The sequence below is a fragment of the Acanthochromis polyacanthus genome, chromosome 1, assembly GCF_021347895.1.
Source record: "Acanthochromis polyacanthus isolate Apoly-LR-REF ecotype Palm Island chromosome 1, KAUST_Apoly_ChrSc, whole genome shotgun sequence".
Lineage (NCBI taxonomy): Eukaryota > Metazoa > Chordata > Actinopteri > Pomacentridae > Acanthochromis > Acanthochromis polyacanthus.
This window is the reverse complement of record NC_067113.1, coordinates 29,985,361-30,007,412: the sequence shown is the minus strand read 5'-3', so window position 1 is coordinate 30,007,412 and position 22,052 is coordinate 29,985,361. Positions and strand designations below refer to the sequence as shown.

Here is a 22,052-nt window from a genome sequence, read left to right as displayed (position 1 = left end):
ATGAAACCCCTCGGGCAGCCCGTCTCCCCTCCACCCCACCTTCAACAAAGCAGAAAACACACACACACACACGCACACGCACACGCACACACACACGCACATGCATCCCTAAGCAGCTGCGTCATTATAAAACTCTTTTGAACTTCACACTGGAAGTCAAATGCCACATGTGTCAGTAGAAGACAGATGTACTGCAGCTGCCTCTTGGCTCCAATTTCATCTGTGATACCACCCTCTCTCTTTCTCTGTCTCCACTATTTCCAAACCTCCCCCATCACCGGGACCCTCACCCCGAGCCCTCCGCCTCCCATCATGCACTGACAACATCCGCACCTTTGAAGTCTCATCCCTAAATCAGAGCACCTCGCAGCGCGCACGAATCATTACCCCAAACGAGTGCGTCTTCAGAGTCTAGTTTCGACTTTCAAACACTGTGACCATTAAAGAAGTGATTTTAGCAATTTGTAATGTTGTTAAAAAGATGTTTATTGTAAAGTATTGGAACATGAACTTGACATGCAATGGCAAATGCAAAACTCTTGAGAAAACTTGCACTACTTGAGCAGTTTCTTGCCGTTTCTTTGCTCCTGCCACATTTTTATCCACTGTAGTCTCATTTTTCACTGCAGTATAAAGTCCTGCACCTAAACAACACAACCATGGCTAGAAGTAGAGAAAAATCCTACAAAAATATATATTTTGTCTAGTTTAACAAATTTCTAATGCCACGAAACAAAAAAAGTTGGCTTTCTAGAATAATTTATTTTACAAAACATTTTTTTTTAAAAACCTGGAATTTACATGTAAAACATTTCTCCAAGTGTTCTCCAGTTGTTGCCACATATTATTGATATTTTACTATTTACATCTCTGCGAGCTCTACATACATGTCTCACGTTACCCTGCACTTCAGCTCTAGATAGATATTTCACCGTGCTGAATGTATCATCTAACAACTTGAATCTTGAATCAGTGAAATGAAGAAAACGTGACTTTTGTTTCAAATATTTATTGTCAGATCATGAAATTCAGTTAACTGAAGCTGTTTTGAATGTGTGAAATCCTGTACAGGAGTGAGTTTACAACTTGTAGTGAACCGTCTTCTCCATGTGGGGTCAGTATTAAACTCCTTCTCCTTTTCAGAGGTTTTCAACTGCCCAGACTGAGCATAGCTTAAACAGATGTGGATTAAAAGAGTATCAGGGTCACTTTTATATTATAGTTGGAGTTTTCTAGCATGATTGTCAACCTTTTTAAAAATACTTCTGTTGTTTGCAGTAATGTAACTTTAGTCAAAAGAGTGGGAGAGTTGCAGAACAGTGAGCTCTTTACTTTGTACGCTTTTATTTTTCTCAGATGTAAATGACAGCTAAATCCAAAATTTTGGTTTTCTAGTAGCCAAAGTCGACTCTTAAATCAGCTTCTACAGAGGTCAGGTTCTAAGTAGTGTTTGTTTCTCCGTTGTTCTCACTGTCAGGCATCTACAGACGTTTTTCTCATTATGTCCGCTTTAAATTTATGTCACACTTCAGGTGGGAAACAACATGAACTCCACGAAAGAGTGATGCAACCCAGGTGTAAGCTGCTGCCGTGTGCCAAGATGCACCTCGTAAACTTCAGCACTTTATCAGTGTGGACTCCCCTCTTTGAAAAAAAACATGTTCTTTTGGGCTTTTTTTTTTTGTGTAGTTTCAGTTTATTTTGTATCCGTTTTGACACAGCAGCACCTCAAACCACATCATTTACATCGACCAGTTTCACCCAAAGATAACGGGTCAGCATTTTGCTTTCCATCGGATCCAATTTCTTCATCTGTGAATATTATCAAAACACGTTGAGAAGCTTGTTGGGACTTTTTTTAATCTGGAGAGGAGGAAGACAATTCAGGCCTCCCCCCCCCCCCATCAGACTTGACAGTCATCTGCTCGCTATACGTCCCCCATGGTGATTTGCAGTGATTACCAGCCTGTTAGGTTGTTTTAGATCTCGCATGTGATCTGCAGCGTCTGGAAGCACTTCAGTAGACACACACAAGCCTCAGTGTTCAGACCTGGAACCGAAACAAGAGAGACTGCACAGACCTCAAAGAAACACAGGTTTCTCCTCTCATTCTTGGCATAACTGTCCGCTTCAAATTGGACGCGACTGGACTAGTGATTGTAGCGAATCAAAGCACCAGATACCGTATGCATTCAGACCGTGTGCAGCGAGGGAGGCGGGAATCGTAAAACACGAGCCGAAACTGTAAAATAACCTCAGCAGAGATAAAAATAAACAGTCCTCAGAGCTGATAACATACAGTCTGGCCTAAACCTTTCAGTGCTGTGAATTAGCTACTGTAACAGCCTAATGTTTGACACGATGTAAACAGACAGAAAAGTGTATATGTGTTTTTCACAAGAAGCCAGTGAACACCCAGATGCCCCCACAATGAAATTTAGTAAAACAAACACAGGTTATTGTACATATTTACAATAGGAGCCTTTTTCTTGTCTCATGTTCATGAGCCGTAGCAGCGACTCTTGGGAAATACACAACTCAAAACAAATACACAGGCATTCAGACCACAACAGCAAAGGCATGATTCTCCAATTTTTTAAGCTCAATTGTTCCCAAATGCAAGGAAGAAATCTTTATTTATTTAATTTGTTTTTTGCATTCCAAAACTCATAAGTGTTTTTCCTCCCTGCTCAGTCATTTTCCTGTTAGTCGGACACTCTGGGGGGCGTTTTAAAATAAATTGCGGTGTCTTACACAAGGCGGCAAAGCTCCAACACGCACCGTGTTGAGTGTTTCCCAGACTGACATCAGCTGTTGGAAGACAAACAATATTTTGAATTTACATACGCAAACTCTACTCTGATGTAACTGAGGACGCGCCAGTATTTATTTTCTGAAGTGATGTTCGTAAATGCCACGTCTTGCTTACAGTAAACTTGAATATGACGGCTGAAGTGGGCTGATGAAAACAAGATGTAATCTCCTCCCTGCATTTACTGGTTGGGGTTAGTCATCTGTGGCACCTGTTTTTACTGGTACTGTGAGTTATTTTTAAAACTCACTTTCTGGACTGTAATCTGTTATGGAAAGGTAAAATCCCCACCAGGGGGTCAGAGATCTGTTCGTGTTTGTCACAGGAAATGATGAGTGAACTCAAAAAGTCATTACTAAAATAGAAGGAATTCAACATCAAAATATTGGAGTAAAACAAAAATCAATGTCTCAGGTTTGATTGTGTAAAACACTATCTTTGTAGGTTAACAAAAACTGGCCACAGTGACGTAAAATTACACATAAAACAACGTTACAGTTGCAACCCTATGGCCTTTGTTATGGTTTGAACTTAAAGCTGCGTTAAACGATGTTTTATCCGTCAGCGTTAAGTCAAATCTATTGTAAAATCAACCACAAAGTATTTTCGCTCAATACGCTTTTTTTTTTACCTCATTGTTTTAACTTTAATTTAGAGTTGTATTGCGTAACTACATTTGTGTACTCTAGAGTAGGTACTTTTGAAAAACTGCTGTGCGGAGTGAGCGGTGGTTGGTTAAACTCAGAGAAACGATAAGCACCATATTTCTGCAACAAGAACAACTTTGCAAAGCTATGTTTTAGGTTGTATGTGTCTCAGGTTTTCCAAGTTAATCAACCACTTATTTGCTGAAACCCTAATTAATGCAGCATTATTGCTGTATGTTCATACTACCGTATATGTGTAAAGTTGCTTTAGTATACTGCAAGGATTGTGTATGAACTGTACCAGTGTTGAGGGGATGCACCGCTGTAATATACTATTGCCATTATTTGCACTTGTTAGCACAAACTTTGCAAAGAAAATAACTGTCAAGGCATTTTGTGCAGACATGTTAATAATAAAGATAATAAAATTACAAACTACACACAACACAATGAATGTGCATTGGTTTTAGGCTGCACAAACAGTACTTTAAGGTAAGAAATTCATGGGAAAACCCACTTACAGCTTTCCCCAACACTGGTACATACAGGACTTAGACGTAGCACATCTCGAATATAAACACCTGATCCTTGAGCCAAAACGTTAACGTATCTAGAAGGTTTTGTGCAGTCAAGGGGGTTTCTGCAGCTAATTCTGTGCTGATAAATTAGACTCCGTGGTCACAGTTTAATTCCAATACATGCTGTTCATGTGCGACATTCATTTAAACTGGTTTACACTGACATAACTCTTCCTTTTGAGCAACATTTGGAGTGGATGTGACCCAATAGCGTGTTCCCGTAATGTATTTGTAAGCACAGTTTGAAGTATTGCATAAGAGAACGATAACTGAAATGTCAAGATGTGGAAGTTTTTATGCTCCTTTAGGTGGTTTTCGAAGTTTTGATGTAGCAAGTTTCTTTGCCTTTGAACAGCAAAAACGATGTCAAATTCCAGCTGACATTAAAGAATAATTACAATTTTCCAAATGAAAGACAATTCCAAAAGACTTTTTTCCTTTTTTCACCTAAAGATGGCCAAAGTTTTGCTTGTTTCTTCTTCTTTTTGCATTTTTTTATCCGTTTGCAGCTTCTTCTACTCTGTTTATTACAACTGTCGCCTATACTGCCACCTTCTGGCAACACCATGCAGTCCAGTTAATTCGCTCCAAAGCACTTGATGGAAAAAAGCCTAATTTTCTTTTTATTTCTTGCAACTTGGCAGTTATCTGAAAACGTGACTACTGGAAGCTCCTTTTTAATCATTTGGCACTTGCCTGTGTGCTGCTATTTGTTACAGGGGCCATGGAAGTTCAGTTCAATCGCCACAAAACGTGTATTAGTGCCTGCTCTTGTTATCTGAGGATCGAACGAATCAAAACAGCAGACTGAACACACAGGGAGATGTGGTAACACACAAAATACTTGCTCTTCCAGTGGTGAGCCCGTCATCTCTTCACAAATATATTCTCATTCTTACCTTCAAATTTTCAGTCACTTCAAAAGAAAAAGAAAAAAAACACATAAAAACAGATAAAATGTCAAACATAGGGAGGAGAAAGTGCAAATATTTTGGCGCCGCTTCGTTTTTCTTTTCTCGTTTTTCTGTTCTTTTTGTTGTTTTTTCTTTTTAAAAACTCAGGAACTTCTTAATTTTTCTGCTCCGTCTTTCTCTTTCCTGTCAGCCAGCGTACAGATGCCTTCCCTCTGTGCCCTCTGCTCTCGTCTCAGCTTCGCGATCCTTCTCTTCTCACACCAGACGACCTACTGGGAACAGAAAACGCAAAAGAAAATGCGTTCAGACGGCTTTTGCATGACAAGACGGAGGCAACACAATTTACACAATGAATGCAGCGTCTAATATCCGTCATGTAAGAGAGGGATTACTATTGATGAAGGCTGTGTGAGTCCAGGTTGTTTTTCACCAAACCTTCATCAGTCAAATCCTTCAATGCGCAAACACATGTCAGTGCTGTTTGTGGGGTTTTTTTTGTGCATGTGTGTGAATGTTTCTGTGCTTTTTATGTGTGTCTCTGAATGACCATGTGGGAAACAGACTCATCCTCTGCAGCCTTCTTAGTCTTTCCTTCAGTTAAACGAGTGTAGAACCAAAAGCTAATGTCATATTTCATCAATTTTGTATTTTTTAAATTTGGCCATATTACATACATTAACCCTCTGAGAAAAAAATCTTTGTAAAAAAAAACCCACAATTATACCAATTATCAGAGCCAGAATAGTAAGATCTTCGCCTTTACAGCGGTCATGCAATTCATTCAGAAAAATTAAACAAACCGAAGCTTAAAATCAGGATGTTTCACCAAAATCTCTGTATTCTACATGTCTCATTAAAAATGTGCCAAAAAATTAACAGTTTGCAGCAATCAGATTCTGTAAAAAACAAAAAAATTCTGCACTCGTTGGCACAACTAGCAAACCATAATTGATTCACCTGTACCCAACATTAACGTGACAAAAATTCACTGACTTTTTGGCTGAACTGCAGGCAGTGTTTAGACCAAGCAGATATTGAACACAAGTATTGAAACTAAGCCAAATCTGCCAAAATTTAAACCATTTATATCAGATTCATGACGCAACTGAGATGCCAGTCATGTGACTTCTCTGCTGAACTGCAGACAGTGTTTACGCAAAGCAGGCAGGAGACGCATTTAGAAACAAATTGAAGAGCTTGAGGGCAAATTAAAACCTAGCTGAACAATAAAATAAATGCAGCATATCTCAGAAATGATAAAAAAAAAAAGAGTAGCAAGAAGTTGTCAGCAAATTGTTGGAAGATACAATCTGCATGATCAAATATTTTCTTGAGCTTACAAGCAGAGTATCGTGGAAAGCGCTAAGTGTGTAGAGTTTGTAAAATATCTATTAGTATAGTATCTAGAGCCACTGGTTTTTCCACTATTGGTGGAAAAACCATGACAGCTTTCCATTTTTTTTCTCGATTTATGTTAGACAAATCATCAAAGACATGCAACTTTTGCTCTTTTTTTGTAAATTTGTTCATGACTTATGCTATTCTAACTGTGTCATACTGCACTGAAGTCATTTTTTTTTAGTTCTTTCTCCTTCTCGTCCTGGTTTTGCTGTTTCCATAGAGATGCAGGACTTTATATTGCAGTGAAAACTGAGCCTGCAGTGGGTAAAAATGTAACAGGAGCAAAAAATACCAGGGCTTCAGAGAATTAAAAAGCATCTAATCATGTTAAAATAACCTTTTGCTTCTACCAAGTGCGTCTTTTTCCTTCGGTCAGCAACGTCTACCGTCTTTGTCTCTGTATTTGCTTTCGGGTGTGGATTCTGCTAATAGAAAAGCAACATTTAGCTGACTGTTATACTGCTGTGCACCACCTCCGCTCACACTGTGCATGTGCACCGTCACATGTGCTGCCGTCATGTTACAACAACACGATAACTCAACACGTCTCTGAAGACGTGCGTTGCGCTGCGGTCCTATCAAAAAGTGCACGGGACGGTGTGCTGCTCACTCATCAATCAGATCACACGGGTAAAGAGCTGAGATTGCTTACAGATGGCTGTCAGAAGGGAGGCAGAGGTTCTCCAGTTAGAGCTCAGGCTGTGGGAGAAGCAGCAGATTGTATTTGTGGGCGAGGTGACATTAGTTTGCATTTTTTTGTATTAGAACAGGCTTTTGTTGGTGTATATGCAAGTATTTCTGTATGTTGTATTCATGCCTATATGGGCTTGTATATGTGCCAGGTGTGTGCAGGTGAGCTCGCTGTCAGTGCTGCTAATGCTAGCAGTAAATTACAAGTCCAGCTGATTTCACTCTGGAAGCTCCAGGTTCAGATTTTACTGCATCACCATCCGTCCAGATCTCCATAAATCACAGGCTACCTTCCATATGAGCAAGTCCCATAGCGGATATTCTCACATTTACTTTCAGTGTACAAGATAAAATATTATGGCCACCTAATTTTATCACGAGAGACTGGATCCAGCTGACTGCTGTTTGCAGTTTGAGCTTTGACAGTTTAAATAAATGTGGAATTAATTACTGGAAATGAACCAAAAAGCAGCACTTAGTCAACCTCTATCCACCCAGACGATGAAATATTTAGGTCATTTTGTAGAAAATTTAAGTTTCGATCTGATCTCTTCAGAATCTGCTGGTTTCTTTTTCCTGTACAATAACTTTAGTATGTTTAATGAAACAATACAATTTTTCCATATGGCACATAAAAATGTCAATAGTATGAAGATACAACTTTGTATGACATTATTAAACATACTAAAGGTTAATGTGCGACAAAAATCAGCTGATTCTGAGGAGGTCGGTTTTAAACTTCTTTAGGTTTGGTTGATTCGATACAGATTTATATGAGTACTTTATAAGTTGCCAAACATTGGTACCACTGTCCTACATTATAGAAAAATCGCACCTTTCTCAGTTCCCTAATTTCTGGCACATAACACTGATCAACTCTCCAGCCCAGTAGGTGGCGGTAATGAACATAGTCTGTTTACCAGTCCCGAAGAAGATGCACAGGAGTGATGTCAGTGCACAAGAAAGTCTGATGAACAGTGAAGACGAGACCGCCTTGAGCTTGTTGGGCAGAAATTTTTCTTTTAAAAATCTTCCAGATGGCAGCTTGGATAAAAGCGTGGTTGTGCACGAATTGTGCAACAAAGAGTTTTCTGATCACCGCGGCACTTCAAGCCGACAGCATCACCTCAATGCTAAACATGTGGCTGCTCGCATCAGAGCTAACGTTAGCTACGACAGTCCTGCTAACGGCTAACTGTGTAGCCATCCCATAATTGACTGCTTTTCAACACATTGAAAGTGCTTGAATTTACAAAAACTCTAAAAAATGTTGAATATTATAGCTATAATTGCACTTTGAGTGAGACTGTGCAGTTACCAGATGAAAAATGCACAGATAAGTATAAATGAAACAGTTTTTTTTGTTTGAGTTCACGTGTATTCACATCTACAGGGATGAGAATTTTCCGCGGATCCGCGGAATTCCGCGGATTTTATCATTGCCAGGGTCATTCTTGTGAATCGTCTAAATTCGAGGAGAAAATTTTTTTGGGGGGGTGAGGTATGTTTATGGTCGGCGAGTCGGCTGCTAATATCCACCGCGATGAATGCTAGCCGCCACTCAGTGAGAGCAGTCATGTACAGTGCTGTAATCGAATCACCATGAAGTGTAGAGTCCAGGGATGGGAATTTTCCGCGGATCCGCCGATTTCATTTCAAGTTTGAACACTTTATTGTCGCTGATACTCCCGCGAGATGGTAACGACGTTAACGATAGCTTGTTAATGACGATTGTAAACGGTCCAGCGATTGGAAGTTGCTGTGCCGTCTCTTTAAAATATACACTTCCTCATTAGGGGCAAAGGCCCTTAAAAGCACCCCCCCGTTCAACAACTTTCCGCTGGAATCAGAACTTGCTGATCCCATCCTTGCATCTATTGATCGATTCAAAATTATTTGAATTGAAAGCCTGCGATTAAGTACATTAATTTTTTTAATCACGTCGCCACTAATTTAAACTAAATGAACTTTGCCAAAAATACACCATTTGCATCGGAATCTGTAAAAAAAAAAATGTAATTAATTTCTGGGCTCCGTGGTGCAATTGAGAAGCCAGTCATGTGACAAATCTGACCAGCTAACCCTGGGAACTGTGGATAAGCCAATTTAATATTAATTTAGATGAAAAACAGCATGTAAGGAGCTCTTATATGCAGACCAGCTGTCTTTGGCAGCAGTCTGTTAATGGATTTCTCAGTAGTATTCTGTGTCATACGCTGTTTAACTTGGCAAAACTAGCTGCCTGTTCTACCTGTTGGACTCTGCAGCACCACAACATTTCCTGATACCTCTTTCCAACCCAAGTCGTGTTGTTCCTCTCAGATAAATGTCTCTGTTGTACGAAGCCGGGCCGACAGTTGCGCTGATGAATTGGCTTTGCAATTACCAGGCTCCAGGGCAGCGAAGGCTCCTCTCCCTCCTCCTGTCCCAGTCACTGAGGACACTGTCTGTGCCATTAACAACACAAAGCTCCTCGGCCTCTCCCCGGACACCTTGGCCCCACTTGTGATAAAGAGCTGAAAGCAGATCCTGTCTAGCGGTGGATCGCCTCGCCTCACCTGGGACCCACTGATAAAGACGCTTGGCTCGAGAGCTGGGAATCATGGTATACCTGTACGTGGTGGCAACAGCAGGGAAAGCTCCTCGACTTGAGCTAACTGTAGCATCACCAGACGTACAGGTAATAATAATAACAGTGAGAAAGGAACCTGTATGTAAGTGTCACAGTCCTCTCCGATGACCTGCTGCTTTCAGTGTCAAGCTGATGTCACAGTAATTAAAACACAAGTGGCGAGGAGTAATTGCTGTTGGCTTTGAGAGGACAGGACTCTGGACGCTCTAATGGCGCTGCAGCCTCGGTGCCAGGCCCGCTCAATAATGCCCTCCATTCATCCCCAATGATGGACACAGCCAGGACAAACAGGAGACGAACACAGGAGAGCAGCGAAGGAGACGAGAGGAGTTTGACAGAAAGCAGCAGACAAGACACAGAGAGCATAATGCTGTGAGCTGCTCTGTTTCTGTCAGTATGAGCCTCGCCTACACGCCGCCGCTGGAATTTTAAAACACGCCTCTAAATCACTTCAGTGTTGAGGTGGCAATGCTCGTTATGTTCCTTCCTAATCGTCTATCCTTAAAGGCTGAAGATGTGATCATATAGTTGTATTATTTATTGGATTACAATAAACACACAGCATCAATAGAAACTACCTCATTACTATAAAATGCTTTTTCTTTTTTTGTTTTCAGGGTATCTACCCTTGTTTTGTTGTCATTGTTGCTGATATAAGCTTTCCATTTGCATTGATTCCATGTAAGATTTCTAACTTTTGTATTTAAAGGATCTGTAGGTCTGCAAGGCCGCTTGTTCGCCTTTAACAACCAATAACGTCTGAGATCTGTACTACAGAGCAGGATTCAGGAGTTAGCATGGTAGCGTCAGGTTTAACTCTTGGGTTTTCAGGGTTCTAATTGTGTTTTATTTCTTAACGGTGCCTAGTGTTTCAAGGAAACTTTTCGAGGTGTAAATGTCTACAATGGAAAATGGCAGCCAGTAAGAGTGTCTTTAAGTCCACCTAAACTTTTTTCTTTCCATGACAAGCCAAGAAGAAGAGACAAAATAACATTTTACAAAATAACAAAGATGATAAGATAACAAAACTTTTTTTAGTTCTGAATTCAGTTCTTAGATTATAGATTATAGATGAAGGGAATTCCAAATTACTAGTTCTGTTTACTGCAAGAAACTTCATCTGCGTTTTTTTTTCTGTCGGCCTTTGTATATTTAGCGATATAATCCCAAATCTAAAGCTTTGTATTTGTTGCCCTTTTTAGAATCCCAGTAAGCCTGCTTGCTGGTTTGAAGTAGATTTTTATTTAGCATTAAATCAGAAATCACGGTGCTTTGTATCCTTTAAGTTTGTTTTCACACTTGTTGTAATGATCATTTGATCATCTGGTCCCAACACTGTCCTTCATTGTGTGATTCATAAATCCTGAACTGACTTATTGAATTGATAACCAGCTTCGTGTGGCTGCTTAGCGTGACTGTTAGACTCAGTGAGGCCAGATAATGAAAACGCATGCTGGTTGTGTTGAACTTGCTTCATACTACAGGCTTCTGGTCCCTGTCAGTCGGACAGTGCATGTAGTATTACAAAGCAACACAATGGAGGACAGAAACCTGTTTATTTTTTCAGAGTGATTCTTTAAACTGCCAGGAAATTGGGAAAAATTCCCAGAGCTGTCAGTCATGTCGTCATGTTTCTTGGTTTTCTCATCAGCCGGCTAAAACTCAATGTTTACCACAATATAAACAGAAAAATCAGCAGATCCTCATGAAATGTTTGCCATTCTTGCCCAATAAACTGTCAGCGGATTATTTAAATTATTGATAATAAGCTTTCTGTTTATTATTTGAGTGCTTCATATGTTCCTGCTTAACAAGTAGCATCTAATTTCGAATACAAATCTCCTCATTCTCGACAACAGCTGATGCATTTAGCAAACAAAGCCTCTGCGAGCGCTCTCACTAGATCCTCCTAATTGTGTGTATTTTGGTATTTGTGTGCGAGCATTCATACATGCACAGTCGCATGTGTTTGCGCTTATTCGAAAATTTGTTCACGTCTTTCTAAAGGGGATTAAGACTTTGTGAGTGCTGCCACTAAAACAGTTTTTTGTATTTTGTTCAATACCGCGAACGAGATGCGTCCAGACCTGCTGCTCATCGTGCGTTAAAGGCTTTACGGAGAGCGTCGCTGCCCTCGGATTCATCCATAATGAGGTTTCCAGTCTCTTCGGAGGATGGATGCCACACTCTCCAGCACCTCAAATCTCACACAAGGTATTCAGATGTTTTCCTTTGCTGCTGCCAACGTGTCAAGAGTGAGGCACCTCGTACAGATGTGCTCCGCTCAGCCCCCAATACTTGCAATCCTTCAGCCGAAAAAGCACGTACTGTAAACTGTAAATACATCCAACAACACTCGAGCGACGATCCACAGTTGCGACAGGGCATGATAAGATTTAATGCTTGGCAAAGGCAGCTTGACTTAAAGAGATCCAGGCCATTAAAGAGCAGCTAGGCATACCTGAACACAATGGCTGTCTATCTTAGTTAAGGCAGAATGGTGCCATATGTTCCTACTTCTTTCATGCAGCTTTTCTTTTGCCTTTTCATACTGTACCTCAGTCTCCACAGTCATCATACAGCTCGCAGTGCCTGAGTGGCAGCATAAGGAGCCATATAAAGCTGTCAGGCCGTTTACCTCCAGCTCTTAAGCACGGAGGTGATAGATTCAGTGACTATAGCGAAAACAACCAGCCGAGCCCCCCCCCCCCCCCCCCCCCCCCCCCCCCCCCCCCAAATTCGGTGCTGTTTATCCTGGCAGCCGGGCCCAGGGTCCGAGAACCCTGACGCTATGCCCGCTCATAGCCGCCGCACTCCAGGCTCAGCAGGGCAGCGCCAGCGTAAACACATGACCTCAGTGCTATGTGGCGCTGAACCGGCGCAGAGTCGGCAGCACCGTCGGGACCAATAATCGCTCAGTGGAGGGAATCCCGACAGAGTGATGGAGAATAGACGGAGACAGAAAGACGGAAAAAAAGACGAGAATGACTAAAAGACAGATCATCAGAAAGAGCCTCTCTAACATTTGTTGGTGCTTCTTTTCTCGCTTCTTTTATCGTTCAATACAGAAAAGGAACAATGCAAAAGAACAAAAAGTGTAGAGCAGAGTCCTTTTTTTTTTTTTGACTGACAGGATGTTGAAGGTGCAATATAAAAGAGTTTGAGCGGTTGACTCCTGACTGTCACATCTGATATTCAACATTTTTCTGATTATCAGTGTCATTTTTTTCTAACAATTTGGTTACACATCACAAGTAACAGCCAATCGTCGCTGAGGGATGAATTTAAAAAATTTGTGTTCAAAATTTTGACACCGTGATTTTCATTTCCTCTGTAAAAATGTCTCCATTTCAATTATCACTTATTGATCTGCTTGATTACTCATAATTGATATTGGTATCTGGTACCTAACTTATGGGACGATCTATAATTTGAGCGTAAATACAGCATTAATATACAAAGTGTCCTTGACTTACATCGGAGTTCTGTTGCTACGGCCCGACGCAAGTCAATTTTCGCCGCAAGTCGGAATTCCGGCAAAACTGTAAATAAGGCTGTTGTAAATGACCGGCCGATATCCGTCGGTGTTTCACCCCGTTCTGAGTGTTTTATTATATCTAATTTCACTTGCATGGAGATGACTTTCCTTTTCTTTGAAGCACTGCCATCAGAAGAGTCCGACTTAGGCTTGGGAGCCATAATGAAGGGAAAAAAGTTAGCGAGTGCAGTACGATCCAAGATGACGTACAACCAGAGAATGTAAACAAAGGCGTCTTACAGCGCTGCATGATGACGTATTCAGGCTAGTCAAACTTAATTGAGTGTCGGCTACAAATCACATAAAGCTTTGCGTCTACATCACATGCTGCCTCTACTAGTTTTATTTACTCTAAACTAACAATCTAGCAATGTGTGTTAATGGATTACACAATAAGCCCAAACTACAGTGCTCAGAGCTGGTTAGTAAAAGCGTATTAGTTTGCCTTACTGAACAAATTTGTCCCTTGCCTTGTCCCTTGGTTGCCACTTGTTGTTGAACTTCCTGGAAAAAAGAAAAATATAACAAGGATCAAACTTAACGGAGGTGGAAGTTAGTCACAAAGTAAATAGTATATTTTAAGAGTATATATTTTTCTAAAGAGCCCATATTATGCTTTTAGGTTTTTCCTTGTAATCTCAAAAAGACTAAAGTCCACATTAAACCAAGTTCTTCTACAGAAAACTGCTTCTTACCTACCAGAAACACCTCAGTTAAAGTCCAGGCTTTTCTTCTGTTACTTATCGACATCACCACGTAACACATTTGCATAATGCCTGAATAGTGGCGGGTTTGGCACGTCCGTAAACAAAGAATTAGCCGCTTCCTCGCAGTTTGCCATTACAAAACCTACATCTCTCTGCCTGTCCTCTAAGATTCGTGATTGTTGTACACGACCAATGTAATCAGTGTTGTCTCACTTTCATTGAGTCAGCTGACCGATCAGCTGGACTTTTCCGGCCTTAAAGAAACAAAAGCTAAGACCGTTTATGACAGAGGGTGAGAGAAAAGGTACCTCAGCCATGTACAGTATGAGAAAATCATGTGTTTTTTAACACCGGTGCATGCAAAAATATTCTAGAAGACTCCAAAAGATAAAATATGAACCTTTAAATGTGCTTAATATGGGCTCTTTAATTCTTACGTCCCTGTGCAGTTACAAAAAACCACACATTACATTTATCACCGCCTGACTGTCATTTTTCTTTCTTGAAGCTTTCATCGTTAATGGAACAGTCAAAACTTCATTTAATATCTATAATATTAGTGAAATATTTCTTCCTTTCTCCACTGTATTACATTTGGATTGAGCCTGGCATCAGCTCAGCACTATTAGACCCCTCTGACAAATGTTAACGATCTCTATTAGGTCTGTAAACTCATCATGAGTAGTTAGAGTTTTCTGGCTCGGACTGCGTCTAGGATCTGCTCATGCATCAGTCTTGTTTAAATATTCATCGGGGAGAGCTGAGCGGAGCAGTGAACCTGCCAACACATCTGTTTGTCACATGCACCACAGTTACGTCATCTTTTTCTCCAAATTACCGACCGACTCTTACTGACTTTTAAACTATGAAATGAGAACAAAATATTGCTGAAGAACTGCGTTATAATTTATTTTGTAGGAGAGTTCTGTTAGCATAGTTTCGAAGCCTGTCTGCTGGCTGAAGATATACCGATATTTATATTTTGATGATCAATTAATTAATATTTTCGTCAACATTTTCCAATTCCATCTTTTGAAACGTGAATATTTTTTCGTTTCTTCTCTCCTCTATGCCAGTAAATGGAATATCTTTGAGTTGTCGACCAAACAAGACATTTAAAGACTTCAGCTTGGGAAACAATCAATATTTTTCACCATTTTCTGACATTTAATTGTTTAAAAAAACTGATCAAGTAATGGAGAAAAAAATGAACAAATGTGAAAATAATGGATATTTGCAGCCCTAAAGTGCATCTCTGTCTAGTTGTTGAAGGAGACGAGATTATCTGCAGATTTTCCCAGCTGTTCTGAGGTTCATGACCCTCCTCCATGACCAAACTACTCTGAACCAGTCTGTTCCCCCGGTTTCTTTCTTACCCTCCTTGCTGACGCCGAGGCAGCCTTTGAGCTCCTGCAGGGAAATGGCCCTGTCCTTATTCAGGTCACAGTAGTCGGTGAACTTGCGGGCACATTTCTTGGGTTTGGCTTTCTTCTTCAGGTACCTCTTGAAAGGTTTTAGTTCCTTCTTGTTGATGTCATGGCTACCATTGTTGTCCAGCTGGGCAAAGTACCAGTGCACCACCCTCTCCTCTAAAGTATGGCTGGGGTCGGGCTCAACAAACCTGGAGGAGATCAGGGAAACGGATGTGACAACAAGAACATAAATGGCTTTTTGGAGTTGTTCTGCATCCCTTTTCAGCTGTTTTACATCTTTTTGCAATTGTTTGTGTGTCTTTGTTCTTGTTTTGTTTCTCTTTGTAGTTCTTTTCTGTCTTTTTGGTCATTGTGTGTGTCTCCGCAGTCAGTTTGTCGTCGTTTTGTGCCTCTTTGTGGTCATTTCGCATCTGTCTGCAGTTGTTTCGCATTTTACTGTTAATTTTTTTGTCCCTTTTCCATCATTTTCTATCTTTTGTTGTTGCTTTGTGTTTTTGCAATCATTTTGTGCCTCTGTGATTGCTTTGCTAGGCTCAACAGACCTGAATAATATCAGGGAAACAGACATGGCAAGAAGAACATAGATGGCAAAATGTGACGTGTGCATTTAAGCTTACAAACAATTGTTAATCCTGCAGTTTTAATATAAATTAACCTAGAAAGAAAGGCTCTGTAATGAAGTTAAATTATATCCTGTGTCAAAAGAAGCTGTATGTCAAGCAGTCTTGTTTTATGGCAGCTCAGGTATAGACAGATTGATTCCAAAATACCTCAGAGTCTCATCATATACATGAGAGAACATTAAAAAAAAGACACTCAAGTGTCTCTGCCAACATCTGTGCATTGCATGTCAGAGAAAATATTAGCTTGCAATTCAGAAAACCAGAGGGAACCATTATTTGAGAAAAAACAGGCCAAGGTTGAGGTTTTCCATGAAGTGTCAGCCATGACTTCTTCAGCCATACGCAGCACTACTTACCTCCCACCACCAGAGGGGGCTGGTGAGTTTATGGCCTGCACCATGTCTGTGGTGAGGGCATCTAACAAGCTTGTAATGAATTCCACTTTCTTCCCCTCTGGACAGCCTGGTACGAATCAAAGACAAAAAAAATACACCAAAATTACCTTCCACAACTAATTTGAGCCATTACAGCACAGTGAGGCTGAAGTGCCTCTAAAGCCTCGACACCACTGATGTCAAACGCCGGTTACACACTCAAAAGAAGGCCTGCAAACTTTATCTAGAGCTGAGTGAATCTGACACATGGTGGACAGAAATGGGCGTTGTTTTGAGTACATTTTCAGTAAAGGTGGAATACATAGTTGGGCTGTTTTGTAAGACTGGAGAAAAACAGAGCACATGGCGAGAGGTGGGACAGAAGGTGTGCTGTGATGAGAGGGCTTTGTTGAGCGGTGCAGACCTGTTAACTTTTATGACACAATTCTGAACACCTTGGGTAGCTCTTTTTAATTGCCCAGATGTATGGTTTTAATAGCACGCTAAACCAGTGCAAATTTTTCCCTCCTAATTGTGTCTCTTAAAGGGGGAAACTTCAAAACGCAGCTGCATAGTAATCTTCTCATTCTGCCCTTTTTTTCCCCTTTTTTTTCTCTCAAGCTTTCTCAGCTGATCCCCTCCTCCTCCCTCCTCTTTCTCGGAGCATTCGTGGCCTCCGTGTCCTCTTTTCTTTCCCTTTGTGCTGCCTCGGTTTGTTCTGTGGGAGGTGGTCCGCTGCCCCCGCCAGGTGAATCCAATTAGCATTTCCTACAACGCGACAAGCTCGGAGAAGCACTGCCTTGCTGTGCCTTAATCCAAGTGTTAAATTGGGGTGTTATGAAGCGAAAATCGTTATGCTGTACGCAGATGCCGTTGCAAGGTGTCAAGGTTAGCGTGTGCTGCAGGATGTCTACAGGCTGGGATTTTTGAAGACTTTAAAACGCATTAAAACTGCTCCAAATGCGCCTGTTTCATGTGTAGATTGAAAGAGAGCTAAAGAAGAATTCACCATTGTGCCTACACCGAGGCTCGCCTAATTTATTTTTGGGCTTATAACACCTTTAAACAAAGCAGCATTCACTTGCAGCACCTTTTCAGTAAGGTGTGAATAGTTATTTTCATGCGCGTTTTGAAGTATTGCTTTAGAAAAAGCTAATGCAAGCAGCAGAATTTGACAAGTTTTTACGCTTATTTGAGGTAGTGTTAGATTTTTTTTTTCAGTAAACATTGAATGAACAAAAAGAGAGATGGAAACATGTCATGACATAAAAGAATATTTATAACTTGCCTGATTTAAGACAACTCCTAAAGTTCTGTTATTTTTACTCTCATAGATCCCAAAGTTCAGTTAATTTCTTCTTTTTCATTTTTTTTGCATAACTGCTTTTGTTTCCAGCTTCTTCTACTCTGTTTATTCCAGCCATGTAGCCTCTACTGCCACCTTCTGACAAAACTACAAAACACTGACATAACCTAATTTATTCGCCCCAAACTAATTAAGGGAAACAAGTCTAATTTATGTTTTTATGACGTTTCAAAAGTTTGCTACAAATTCTCCTGACATTCACATTGAAATACAGCTATCTTTGCAGATTACATTCAGACTTTTCCACCTCGAGAAAGCGATGAATAAAAGTGAGTTGTGACTTTTTTGTTTTGCTTGACGACAGCAAGTAAGACTTCCATCCAGATAGATCTTGGTTATCCAACATAAGTTCTTGTCTATCTTTGGTGTAAACTCATCATGTCGATGCTGGTTTAGTCCAAATTGAGTCCTTGACATACTTTGAAACTGATGTAGGCAGGGAGAGCAGGGCGGACGGTGGAAACCATATGTATGTGTGGCCTTGCTTGTGGATGTGTTCAACACTACTGCAGTCAGTAGCTGCAATTTCATCTGTCTGAAGCAGATTTTTTCAATGTTTAAAAAATTTCAATAGAAAGGCTGCTTTTTAGTGGAGAAACTAGGCTGTGTTGTGCGGTCAGAAGGTGGCGCTAGAGGCCACATGGCTGTAATAAACAAGTGTTAGAATAAGTAGAAGAAGCCGGAAACAACATTAATAGACCCCGTGCACGTCAAAATGCTAACTTCCGGGTTCTGACTGGGAGGGCTTACATTTCGCAGCATGGATAACATGGAATCAAAAAAGAAAAACACTGTTTTCTCGGCAAAACAAAAAATCAGATTTCAGCGTGTTCAAGGTCGATATGGGAGGTACTGTAGTGTACCATTATGTTCGGCTTCTGGTGTTTATAACGGTTCTATAAGCCTTCACCGTTTTCCAAAAGATCGGCATTTGCAGGCTCAGTGGATTGTCAAAATTAGACAAAAAAATGTTTCACACTAAACTGAGGATCGGGAATATTAGTGCATAGTCACTGATCAAACAGCAAATATCTGATAAACTATAACAACAATCCGTGCACTCTTCAATCATTTGTTATTCCGTTTTGACACCTAATCAAATATAGAGGAAATCCAAGCATTTATTTGTCATTTTGTTCAAACAAAACTACAAATATAAAATGTCTTGCTGAACTCGACTAAGTACCAAAGACTAAAGTGTAAAGTGGATTCTAGTAGCTAACTAAGCAAAAAATAGTAATGTATAAATACTAGAAAATAAAATGATAAGGTACATGTTTGGAAAGCCCTACAGTTACGCTAGCGCTAGTTATGTAGGATGCGATGCCACTTAACTTCAAAGTTATATATGTGCTGGGATATATAAAATTTGAATCCCTTTTCCCGTTTGCTTTGAGGAGCTGACGAAAAATCATCAACGAGACGATAAACATCGTCAACAGAAATTTTAGGCTAGTTGCCTAGGCATCTGGAAAAGTAAAGTGTACTGCTGGCTTCTTCCATTTTGACAGCGCTGTAAGCGGGACTGGAAGTAACTGTAGCACCCGGAGTTTTTCAACCGGAACTAGCGCATGCTATCATGCACAGGGTGTATGTATATAAACTGAGAAAAATAAACAAAAAGAAGTAGTAAATAAAACTTTGGATTAAAATGGTGATTGGTCTTCAGGAATCAATCCTTATCCGGTAAGTTTTAATGACTTGTTTTATGTCTGCTGGTATCGGCCACGTTTCTTGCTGTCCAGAGATGAAGACAACAAAAGAAACAAACAACTAATCAGTCATGTGAGTTAGGTGTTCATCACAATAGAACCTGTTTAAAAAGGTGTCATGTACATTCATTGTTTTTCGAAATATGCAAAAAAAAAACACTTCAAGCGAGCGTAAAAAACAGTTTTTAAGAAATGGGGGAAGTTGGGTTTTTTTTAGCTGTTAGGTAATGATCTTTTTCTAATGGAAAGTTTCAAATACGCATTAAAGTAATTCTGTTGACATACAGTTCATTGGACTGTGCAGATGATTAAATTTACATCACTTAAAGTGTAATTTGTGCTTTAGTGTGTGGTGCAGTTTATTTTCACCACCTCACAAACTAAAAATAACTTCTCCAACACGGTGCAAAATGCAGCTTTAGGCAACTGTCTGACACAATATAGAAGCAATTTTTTCCCTGAAACAGTACCTTGACTTTAAATTGCCATTCTCATTTAACTTTTTAAATATTTCCATATGGATGAAAATGCAGTTTGTGACTTGACTAAACTACAACTTAACAGATCTCAGTTTTTGTTCTCAGGCAGAAAAAAGCTGTAACGCCGTCAGAGGTGGTATTGTGGCACTTGTGAGATTGAACCTGTAGCTGCCTGCTGTTAATAGACTTGCCCTCCTAAGCATTCTTTTCTCCCCCTGCCTTGATGTGATGGCCATGAAATATTGCGCTTTGTTGTGGCATCTCTCTACAGTACATAAAAATATCTGCACTCAGCTCCCTGCAGTCACCAACACCCCCAGCAGCCCCCCACAGCCTCACCGCCGCTACACTCACACCTTCCATAAAAACACGCCACACATCTGCTGCACAGTCAGGAGTATGCTCGACTCTGTAAACTCACCAGATGGGGAATTAAATAAGAGTTACAATGCAACCTTAAATGATGGGGAAACAAACCTAAGTGAGCAGTAACAAGGGCAGAGGAGTCTGAGCCGAGGTTACGACCTCCGCTTTAGAGGAGGCTCTCTGATCTTTGCTGCCAAGGAATCCAACACCGCAGAAGTGTGGTTTGGTCGGTTCTCAGTCTAAATGTTTTTTTTATCTGGTAAATTTACATGAAGTCCAACATACTTCAGTGGGGTTTTCAGATCATTTCACATTGTTGTGGGAGTGATAGTGAAAATGTAAAAGCTGTAATGCTTAAAACTTTAATTAAATCCTTCATTAGAACTTTTTTTTTTGCATTTTTCTGCCACTCAGTGTTTTAACAGTTAGAAACAACCCCCTTTGATGCTAGTTTTCTTCAGTTAGTGGTGAGATTTTCAGACTAAACTCTTTCAGGTTCTTTTTTGGGTGACTACCCATGACAGTAAGCTTGATTGTTTGATCTACAGAACAGCCAATAAGTCTTTGTTGCCTTTTTTGACAAAAATCTATGCATTTTCCGATTGTTTCTGACCATTTTATCAACAAAATGTCTGTGATGCCAAAGAAAACATCTTTAGGGAAGCACATTTCAGATGTCATACCATTTGAAGCCTAAAAGCTTCAGTAAAAGGCAACTAGACTTCTCTTGTAGGTTTTGGAGATGTTTTGTCCCATAAACAAGAGGCATCTTCAGTTCTAGGTTTTGAAGATGTTTTATATCCTAAACAAGAGGCTGAAAGTTTCAGTTTGGATGAGAGCTCGAATGTCTTCAAAATCCTTAAAGAGAAGTCCGGGTGCTTTCTACTGAAGCTCCTAGAGGGACCTGGGTAACTGAAAATCTACAGACCTGAATCACGCCTATAAATATGGGCCAGTAGGGACATTTTCCACCTACTCACTGTAATTTTTACCTAATGAAATGGTGGTGGAACTGTGATTTTGCATTTATAAAGAGGGGCAAAAGTCCACATTTGGAGGTTGGAGGGGTTAGTTTTAGTGTAAGTTAGCCGACTGTCAGGTGAGAGACTTGAGTTCGAGTCTTACCGCAAATCACTGTTATTTTTGTGTTTCCATTCTTAGGTTAAATTTTGAAAAGGAGTCATGATTTGGATTGAAATACACTGTGTCACTACATTGACATGTTACAAAGCTTCTTTTTGTAAATTTCCAGGTATACATGCTAACTTTCTTACTGTTATCAGTGAGCAAAATGTATGACGATTAGAAAGTGGCTGAGGTTCCTGCTGGCCCATATGTTTAGGATGGTATGCAATGACTCTTTAATGGACCGATAATGTCGAAATCCAGCATTGGTGGAGAGAAAAATTCCTCTATGCAGGAAAAACTCACGAGAGATTCAGGCAGTGATGAATACATGTTATCCACCTTTACCTTTTGTAGTTTTATCTCATTAAAGTCTCACTGTTTACTGCTCACCCTCTGTACGGTATATTACAGCTGTAGATTGTCATGTTTGAACCAAAATGTGATAAATTCCAGATGTCCACCTTTTTAGTTTTCTCTGTATGTGAGTGATGCAAAATTTGAGCAGTATCCTTAACTGATAATTACCAGCTTTAACAAGGCCACTCTAATTGCATAGACGATCAGCCTCTGGACCAATGTGATGCTGTCATGGCATGCTTTAGCTCACCCACAAATGACAACTCTGGCCGGCAGGCATTAAGCTTCACAGTAG

The 22,052-nt window shown here is 40.3% G+C and overlaps 1 protein-coding gene across 7 annotated transcripts in view; it reads right to left on the bottom strand.

Moving 5' to 3' along the window:
• Positions 1-1,896: 1,896 nt before the first annotated feature.
• smoc1 (SPARC related modular calcium binding 1) overlaps positions 1,897-22,052 on the bottom strand; it is an 82,290-nt gene continuing 62,134 nt past the window's right edge. For 4 of the 7 annotated variants that reach the window (XM_022217611.2, XM_022217615.2, XM_022217616.2 and 1 more), the window contains 4 exons: positions 16,332-16,437; positions 15,296-15,540; positions 13,683-13,716; positions 1,897-5,223 (listed from right to left, as the gene is read on the bottom strand). In XM_022217611.2, the coding sequence (XP_022073303.1) occupies positions 5,184-5,223; positions 13,683-13,716; positions 15,296-15,540; positions 16,332-16,437 (425 nt within the window). In that variant the 3' untranslated portion in view covers positions 1,897-5,183. Of the gene's footprint in view, positions 5,224-13,662; positions 13,717-15,295; positions 15,541-16,331; positions 16,438-22,052 lie in introns of all 7 variants that reach the window. The other 3 variants (XM_022217612.2, XM_022217614.2, XM_022217613.2) reach the window with 3 other exon arrangements.